At 36.9% G+C, this 9929-nt stretch overlaps 1 protein-coding gene across 2 annotated transcripts; it reads left to right on the top strand.

Annotated features, from left to right (window-relative positions):
• The first annotated feature begins 5932 nt into the window (after window positions 1–5932).
• Window positions 5933–9236, top strand: LOC127943106 (uncharacterized). 2 transcript variants are annotated; one of them, XM_052539300.1, is made up of 8 exons: window positions 5933–7413; window positions 7504–7554; window positions 7632–7676; window positions 7756–7820; window positions 7899–8007; window positions 8102–8122; window positions 8226–8294; window positions 8374–9236. In XM_052539300.1, the coding sequence occupies exons 1-8, from the start codon at window positions 7324–7326 to the stop codon at window positions 8641–8643; spliced, it is 720 nt and encodes a 239-aa protein (XP_052395260.1). In that variant the 5' UTR covers window positions 5933–7323; the 3' UTR covers window positions 8644–9236. The 2 variants fall into 2 exon arrangements, with proteins under 2 accessions (XP_052395260.1, XP_052395259.1); XM_052539299.1 differs by having other exon boundaries at window positions 5933–7554.
• Window positions 9237–9929: the final 693 nt, after the last annotated feature.

Raw genomic sequence — 9929 nt, forward strand, 5'->3', positions numbered from 1 at the left:
GAATGGCATTGAAAACAACAGCTTATTCATCAGCAGATACAGGAATATTATATTTCTGTGAGAAATCTGAGTAATTGTAAAGTCTGCCTTGTGAATTAAAAAGCTGTCCAACTAAAAGAAGATTGTTTTCAAACCAGTTGTCAAAGAAAAGTGATTTATTCTTGTAAAGAATATCCTTATTGTTCCATAAATAATATCTGTGCGGAGAAAAGTTATGTTTGTATATTAAGGACCAGGCCAAGAGCATCTGCTTATGGAAATTAGAAAGTTTGATAGGGATTTTTAAAACATTATAATTACAAAGTAAAAGGAAATTCAGGCCACCAACTTTAGAGAAAATATAAAAAGGGATAATATTCCAAAGTGAGCGGGGATTTTTAAGAAAATTCTTGAGCCAATTAATTTTAAAAGTATTATTTAGGGTAGTAAAATCTACAAAATCCAGTCCCCCCCATTTAGTTTGGTTCATTATTACAGATTTCTTAATATAGTGAGTTTTATTTTTCCAAACAAAATTGTTTAACATGCTATCAATTTTTTTCAATGTTCCTTTATCAACCTCCAAGGAAAGAGCAGCATAAGTCAGTCGAGACAATCCTTCGGCTTTAGAGAGTAAAATTCTTCCTCTTATTGACAAATCTCTCTGCAGCCACGAGTTGAGTTTTCTTTGGGTTTTCACTATTAAAGGGTCGAAATTTATTTTACATCTTGTTTTTTGGTCTTTATTAATTAAAATTCCTAAGTATGTAACTTGATCTTTCACAGGAATGTTACAAATAAATGGAAGATCACAGCGTTTGATTGACATTAACTCACACTTGTTGATATTTAAGCAGAGACCTGAAGCTCTGGAAAAGGACTCAATCAATTTTAGAGCTAAAGGTATCTGAGAGGCGTCATTCAGAAATAAAGTAGTGTCATCAGCCAGCTGGCTAATAATAATTTGTCTATCGTCAATTGTGATACCTCGCAAATTATTAGTAGAGATATGCAGAGCTAAAAACTGAGAGGCAAGTAAGAATAAATATGGAGATATAGGACAGCCTTGTCTTACTCCACGTGACAAATTGAATCTTGGTGAGGTTCCAAATTTTAACTTAATAACACTATTATTATTTCTGTATAATGTCCTGATGGCTTTGCAGAAATGATCTCCAAACCCAAATTTGTCAAGAGCTTGAAATATGAACTTGTGCTCAAGCGAATCAAAGGCTTTGTAGAAGTCTAAGAAAAGCATGAAACTGTTATTAGGAATGAGATTCTCGTAATCTAGAAGATCTAAGATTAATCTTATGTTATTTGTAATATGACGTTTCTCCATAAAACCTGATTGCGATTCATCGATAATAGAGTTAAGGACGTCTCTAATTCTTATTGCTAAAACTGAAGCTAAAATTTTGTAATCATTATTTAAGAGGGTGATTGGCCGCCAGTTTTCTAGACACTCTTTATCTTTGTTGGGTTTGGGTATCAGGGTGATGACTCCTTGTGTCATGGTTGGTGGAAGTGCTTCCAATTCAAGACTTTCTTCGAACACTTTTAATAAGAAAGGGGATACATTTTTAACAAACATCTTATATAGCTCAGCGGTTAGACCATCACTGCCTGGACTTTTATTATGTTTTAAATTCTTAATTGCCTGTTCAATTTCTGATTGAGCTATATCACCATCACAAGCTTCTTTTTCGTCTAATGAAATAACTTTAATTTGATTGACAGAATCAAAAAACAATTTGGCTGAATTATCACAATATCTTGATGTATATAAGTTATTATAGAATTTGGAACAATAAGTAGCTATTTCTTTAGGATTATCAAGAACTCTATCATTTGTTTGGAGACGATCTATAGAGACATTCATAGCATTGGATCTTTCCAACCTAAAGAAATAGGCTGAGTTCTGTTCTCCTTCTTCCAGCCATTTTTTCCTGGATCTAACATATGCTCCCTTAGCTTTGGATCTGTACAGGTCATCTAATCTATTCTGTAGATTAGAGTATTCAGTGTTTTGAGTCTCTGTCAATGGTTCCCCAACTGATAAAGAAGAAAGCTGTGAAAGAACTTCATCTTCAATTAATCTGTTTTGTTTTGCTATATTACTTCCAAATTTTCTTAAGAATTTCCCTAATTCATATTTAAGAAGCTCCCAATTCCGTCCATAAGATTTTTCTAATTCAGCTCTTTCCCAGTAAGTTTGGATTAACTCAACAATCTGCTCTTTAACCTTTTCAAATTTAAGAAGAGAATTGTTAAGTTTCCAAAGTGACGCTTTAGAAGTATTAATTGTAGTATTTTGTGATAAATTAATTGAAATATAAATGGCAGAACTCCCGAAATGTGTCAAATGATTCGCGAATCCCGCTCTGAACTCCCGAAATGTGTCAAATGATTCGCGAATCCCGCTCTGAACTCCCGAAATGTGTCAAATGATTCGCGAATCCCGCTCTGAACTCCCGAAATGTGTCAAATGATTCGCGAATCCCGCTCTGAACTCCCGAAATGTGTCAAATGATTCGCGATCCCGCTATGAACTCCCGAACCGACTCAAATGATTCGCGATTGTCTGTTTCTGTGAGTGAGGCGGAGCTCAGCTGCTGCTCGTTATAACTGACCACTCAGTCGGTCCAGAATTATTTAATATTTGCCTGTTAGTTTTTTTTTATTTTGAGCAAATTTGAGTCGTGACATGTCAAAGGAGAACAAAAGCTGTGAACACAAGAAGGGTCAGATGTGTTCTGCGAGGTCCTGCAAACATACTGGCAAAATGAGGTAAGGAAATCGCTATCTTTATTATCTTTTGAAAATAGTAAAGTATAACCAGAGTTTACAAATGGGTAGCATAAAGGACATGTAACCTGCAGAAGATAAATAAATATCATAAATAAATAAAACCATCTCATGAATTAATTCACCATATAGGACAGCATCAAGGGATCGTTTGTCTTTCAAATGAGTGAGAATAATTCCCGGGTCAATGACTCAAGACAACATCAATAAATCTTCACACAATAACATTACTTCAGTGCATCAAGTCCATGAGTGAACCAAACATAACCCATCAACTCAGATCACATTCATTCATCTACAGAAGGTTCTCTCAACAGTTCTGATGACTCTTTTGAATGAGTGTGTTCTTAAATGAAGAGTTTAAAGTGGAAATGATTGATGTGTGTGTGTGTGTGTGTGTGTGTGTGTGTGTGTGTGAGAGAGAGTTAGATGTCCAGTAGACCCATCTTTTTCCAGAGTCATTGATGATTAATTAACTTATTGGAGATAATGAACTTTTCAAGGCCTACCTGGAGTCCAATGCACAATCAGGGGATTTGCAGTCCAGCCGAAACAGCACAAACTCACTCAAAGTTACAGCGTTCCAATCCGGCGTAGTTCAAACACAGCTCCTAAACGAATGGCATACCAAACATCTGAACACTCGTCCACTGTGCAGCCAGAGAAACTTCTGTAACACCGTAGACTTCAAGCTTGTAGTTTCATTGTCAGCGGCTTTACTTCACAGCACCTACTGTCTGCTAATTCAGCTTTCATACGGCCCAGACACCACGAGGAAAGGAGCAGCTTGCAGGAATTGTAGAACCCAGGCACTCCTCCATAGCGCAGCAAACGAAGCTTACTTAAGACAGTCATCTCTCATTGGTTTCTTCCTGTTTTGCAGATTTTAAACATCTATCTCCAGGCAGTTCAAACTTCTGACCATCGATTCAGCAGACAAACACTCAACACTCACGATCACCTGTTTTAAATGGATTTGATTACTCCATTTCCTCCAGCTGACTGACTCCTTCCACTTGATGCATTGCATTTTGGGCTTTGTAGTTCGTTTCCATCACAGATGCTTTGACCTTTCGTGATCGGTTTTGATTGTACTTCGTTTAATAAAAATGTACTTCATTTGATTTGACTTGTTTTTCTACACTGTAATGTTAGTGTTCTGATTAAAACAGTGTAACTGGGGGCTCTGAAAACACTGCTTATGAATAATTTGTGAAATGTAAACTTTCATCTGAATACATTTAATAAATGTTTAATGAATAGTGTTGTCCACTTTGTTTCCAACTCCACTGTTACTGAACTGTAAAGTGAAAATATTGTGTGATTTATTTTGCATTCAGTTTTCAGTTAAATATTTTTGACAATATCAAAGTTATTGTGAAACGTTGTGAACATGCCTAAACTCACTGGTTAAATCTTATGTGTCCTCCAGAAGTTTGCGCTCTGCAAGTGAACGACTCCTTGTGGTGCCATCCCAAAGAAGTTCACAATCACTCTCACGGATCTTTTCCTGGACTATTTGGATTGTTCTACTACATGTTTTTAACAATACATCCGTGCATATTCTGCATCATAAAGTTTGGGATTATTTTCATCTGTTTTATACAGTATGTTTCCAAAATAAAACTACTGTTTTACAGTTGTGAGCATGTGATAGTTTATTGAAGTTGATTGTAAAGCCATTGCTGCCAGTCATTTGATTGTTAGCCTTTATCATGTACTGTTGATCTAAATGCAAACTAGGATCTAATTGAACATACAAGTGTGTATTTATACATGGTGCCAGGTATGACGGTGAAACAACATCGTGTCATCAACGTTGAGTAACTATTCAAAATCAACACCTCATTCAGCGTTAATCCAAGGTCTGCAGAACGACCATAATTCACCCGTGATGCAGGTAAGACGGTGAAACAGCGTCACGATTTCAACTGTGAATCCAATTTGCAAAATCGAAAGGTAATTCAACGTTGATTCAACCGTGGTAGCTGACGTTGTTTCAACGTTGAATCAAGGTCGAAATGCCGGCTGGGTACATACTTACATACATACAGTACAGACCAAAAGTTCTTCGAAACTTCTTTCAAACACATTTAAAAAAAAAGTAATGTTTGCAAACTTTTGGTCTGTACTGTACATATACATTTATTTATATGGCATCCACCAATCCTACAATGCGTCGCTGCTGGAAGTTAGGCTGCACTTCAGTCAAAATTAATTATTTTTACTAATAATACGTTACTGCCCAACACTGGACAAACTGACTCAAATGATTCGCGATCCCGCTATGAACTCGCGAACTGACTCAAATGATTTGCGATCTCGCTACGAACTCGCGAACTGACTCAAATGATTCGCGATCCCGCTATGAACTCGCGAACTGACTCAAATGATTCGCGATCCCGCTATGAACTCCCGAACGGAGTCAAATATGATTCGCGATCCCGCTACTATCTAAATTCAATTTGTTGGGGGAAAAAGTGTTTTACTGACTTTGGGTGAGGTGTTCCGTTACATTATTTATTATGAAAATGGAATCTTTAAAATAACAAGTAATTTTAATGTTGTTAACGATGGTTCTTTAAAATGAGTGACATATAGAATACGACTCTTTGACAAAAGGAAAATTATACACATCAGATTTATTTTAACTTATGTCTCCTAAATTTATGCTTACAAATGCATCAATCAGCAGTCTTGGCAGGTGTAAAGCACCTGATACCAAAGTGCACATCTTGTTGCATATTGTATCATTGCCCCTTGTGCCCTACACTGAAGCCAATGATTAAAAAGAGAGTCCAGGCTCACTGGGAAGTCCATTTAAAAAATGCGATCATATTCCAAGGTAAGATTAGTGTATTTTAAAATTATTACAATTTGTCTTTTTGAAGCACTTCAAAAAGGTTCTATATGTATGAGAAGACCATTCAAGACATTTCAAACTTACTCTTGTACACACTATCAAACACTCTTTCATGAACCACTATAATTAATGTCTCTCAAACAGAATCAAAGCTTTCACATGCACACTACCAAACTCATTCAGTCCGTGTATCATCTGATCATTGTGTTTTTCGTTATGTTTTTTATATTCAATGTATGTATTCATTTTACTTCTAAACACAAAATGAAACGTAATTTTTTTTTTTTTTTGAGAAAATGAAAGGACTTTCAGTATAAAATTTGTAAAATTTGTACATAATGCACGGACTGAATAAGTTTGGTAGTGTGTGCGAGAGTTTGATAGAGCATGTGTGAAATTAGCTTTGATAATGTGTGATCTAGTATACTTGCGAATGAGAGAAAGATTGATAGCATGTATGAGAGCAAAGTATGAAATATGTCTCATATACTAACAGAAGTTTGGGCTATTTAATCTTTGTCGGATCTAACTGTTCTGTTTAAATTGTATTTTTTATTGTTTATAAATTCTAGATAAAAGATTATGCAGATGCCATTTGTCATGGCAACACATGCCTAACGTGACTATATATGACTTTGCTCGAGGCTTGGCCACACATGCCAATTTACGTGTACCTTCGTCTCTTCCATTTCAACCGTTTGAAGGAAGGCTGGCAGTCTCAACACCTGAGAATATTAACAAAGCGAAACAGGGAAAACTCAATGTATCTCTTCCTTGGTTGATTGAGAAGACTAATCTAAATTCGGAAGGACATCCAATCACTGGATCATCGCAACACTATGTTTTATATGACAAATTGCATGAATCCAACACAAGAGACCCACAGGATGTTCTCAGAAAAATCAGTCTGGTGCCAGAACTACAGGGTTGGCTGAACAGCCAAATTGCTGAGCAATTTTTTGCAGACTTGAGAAAAAACAAACTTTTGTAAGCTTCTGCTTATGGTCTGAGAACTGTCAACTCAGTTCCTGGAGGACTTCAGCCCTGCAGATCTTAGTTCCAACCCTTCTCCAACACACAAACAATGTAGTTTTTAAATAAGCCTGAAGGACGTGATTTGTTTAATTATGGTTGAAGCAAAACACTGCAGGGCAGTGGCCATCTAGGAACGGAGTTTGTTCTCCCCTGCTTTAGATGTTGGTTCTGCTGTTTAGAGCTGGTCCGTTTCTTTTGACCAGTCTTTCTTCTGCAAGTTGATTTGTAAATGAGAGTTCCATTGTTTGTTTGCTGGAGCTTGAAAGTTTGTTTCTTTTGCGAGCATTTCTAGAGCAGGTTTCTCATACTGGGGGTCTCTGTTTAATTCTGGATTTATCACTTTGTGTTGGTGACTTACCAAGGCAGAGAAACAAAATAACACTGTTCTCAAAGATTATGGATGCCCTGTCTATCTGAAACAGGCCCCCCATATGAGACGCACCGCTGTAGATGTTGTATGCAGAAAGGTTATTTTTACACCAAAACTTGTGTATGCATTCATGCATGTACTGTATGTATGCTTGTATGTGATAGAGAGAGAGAATATTAAGACTATTCTGATTATCTATTCATATATTCAATAACCTTGCGCATATATACGCTTGAACAACCTTTAGATTTTGTCACTGCAGTTATTCATGTATTTGTCCTTTTGCATTCTTGACAGGGAAATTGCATGTAGGATTATACCGGGAAAATGGACTGAAAAAACAGGCCTTGATTTACTGGTTGGCTGTCTATCTAATCTTTCCTTCTATCTATCTGTAATCTATCCATCTATGAAATTGTGCTTATTCCCGCCTTTCAATATAATTAAGGGTTTTCCAGGACAACCATATGGAAACGACTGTGGTATATTTATGTTGATGGTAAGATCTGTATTATGTTTTTTTTTGGTTAATTTATATTGTTTTTGTCGAAATACTGACTTGTTTTTCATTTAAAGTCTGCATTGTACATAGTGCTGGATGCCCCATTTGACTACACAATTGTAAGTATTAGAATAGTTTTCAGTAACTTTGAGACAATGTAACTTCCAAAGAGCATTACATTTTTTATGTTTTGAGGAGCTGGACATGGCAGAGCTGAGGAAATGGTGGTGCGTCATGTTAATGGAGAACTTCAGACTGGAACAGTAAGTTCTTTTTTGGATTTGAATATTTAAAGCTTTCATGAGAAAGTAATTATGTAATATTCAATCACTATTTTCCAGACATGGAAAATTGTTTGTCCACTATGCTGAGGAGTCCAAAGCCTTCCTGAGAGGTGAGCAGCAGCCTGTATTTAGGTTGCGAAAAAGGAGGTTTGAAGAAATCTCTCAGGTAAAAGCTAATACTTGGGAATCATCATAAGGTTAAAATGGCATGTTATCATGACAAACCAGGTAAACCTGTGCTGTATTTTTACCAATAACAGGAAGAGCCTTTCCACGTACAGGTAACATATGTTATCTTTTAGCAGCCCCTCAGGAAAATTACCAGTTACCTTAAAAAGGTAGTACTAAAGGTAATGGCTCAAACTCAGAATTTGTGTTTTTCAGGTAGATGAAACTGATCTTTTCACCCCTGAATTTGCATCAAAGAAGCAGGTGGTTCAGTCTCCACGAAAAGTAGGTATTGTTAGAGGGGTTACAGCCATTATTGTTCAGCATATTTTTATTTATCCTCTTTTGCAATGGCGTTTCTTAGGTGCGTGTCATGACGGATCTTAAAACTGCCAGTCAGTGGTGCATAGAGAACTCTAGGGATCTTCTCGGATCAGTTCAGCTTCCTGGTATACTGTGCATGGAGGATGAAGCTGCTGAGGCCTTGGAACCATTGTTCTGTGACGAGTTCAGCAAGGACGATCTTGTAGAGCCACTGACATTTGTTTTTGAATTTATGCAAGACATGCATGCATTTTTAGAGAATGTGGTGGACAAAATGCATCTGCAAATTTTTTGTCGAACACAAAATTGAAAGACCGTTTTATATTTGTATAGTCCGTAACATTTCATTTATTTTACGTAGTAAAATTATTCAACTACAGTAAATGTGAAAAACCCACATGCAACACCATGTTTTTATGTTTTATTATTTATTAAAGTCAACAATCACCAACTGCTGTGTGTGTCTTATTTTATGGTGTGTCAGTTTTGGAAAGAATATTATCATTGGCTGTGACTAAGAGACTTGTTAATTGATGATTTAATAATTCATTATTAAATGTTATATACATCTTTCATTTTACAATGAAGGAATATAAACAGGTGCTTGTTAATCAGTAATTTAATAATTCAATATAAAGTTTTACAATGACATAAAATTTGTCATTCCTACAATTAAGAAATATAAATAGGCATTTTTTTCCCTTTTTGATTTCAGTTTAATTACTATGTAATTGCAATTCATTTCAGGTCGGAATAAGTTTTTAATAATGTATTTCCATTAATAATGTATCTTGCCAATATGCGGACCATCTATGTAGGTAACGTTACATATGCAAAGCAATCGGACATTTTTAGTGTAGTTGTTCAACAAAGTCTTAATTTTATATAAATCCGAGCCGTGACCTAGCCACCAGACTTAATGGTACTCTTAAAAAAATTAGTCTCCACCTTTTTAAAATAGGATTTCACCTCGTGAAAAACTTTTTATTTACTTTTGAATGCGTGTGCCTGAGCGTGCATGTCCTCAAAGCGCATGCGTGAGGCTGACAGTGCATGCGTGTTAAGTGCGCATGCGCGGCTGAGAGTGCATCATGTCTGCAGCCAGACTCTATTGGTATGAACTCCCGAACTGAGTCAAATATGATTCGCGATCCCGCTATGAACTCTCGAACCGACTCAAATGATTCGCGATCCCGCTATGAACTCGCGAACTGAGTGAAATGATTCGCGATCCCGCTATGAACTCGCGAACTGAGTGAAATGATTCGCGATCCCGCTATGAACTCTCGAACCGACTCAAATGATTCGCGATCCCGCTATGAACTCGCGAACTGACTCAAATGATTCGCGATCCCGCTATGAACTCTCGAACCGACTCAAATGATTCGCGATCCCGCTATGAACTCGCGAACTGACTCAATTGATTCGCGATCCCGCTATGAACTCTCGAACCGACTCAAATGATTCGTGATCCCGCTATGAACTCGCGAACTGAGTGAAATGATTCGCGATCCCGCTATGAACTCGCGAACCGACTCAAATGATTCGCGATTGTCGTGTTTCTGTGAGTGAGGCGGAGCTCAGCTGCTGCTCGTT

Source organism: Carassius gibelio, chromosome A22, assembly GCF_023724105.1.
Source record: "Carassius gibelio isolate Cgi1373 ecotype wild population from Czech Republic chromosome A22, carGib1.2-hapl.c, whole genome shotgun sequence".
Taxonomy (NCBI): domain Eukaryota; kingdom Metazoa; phylum Chordata; class Actinopteri; order Cypriniformes; family Cyprinidae; genus Carassius; species Carassius gibelio.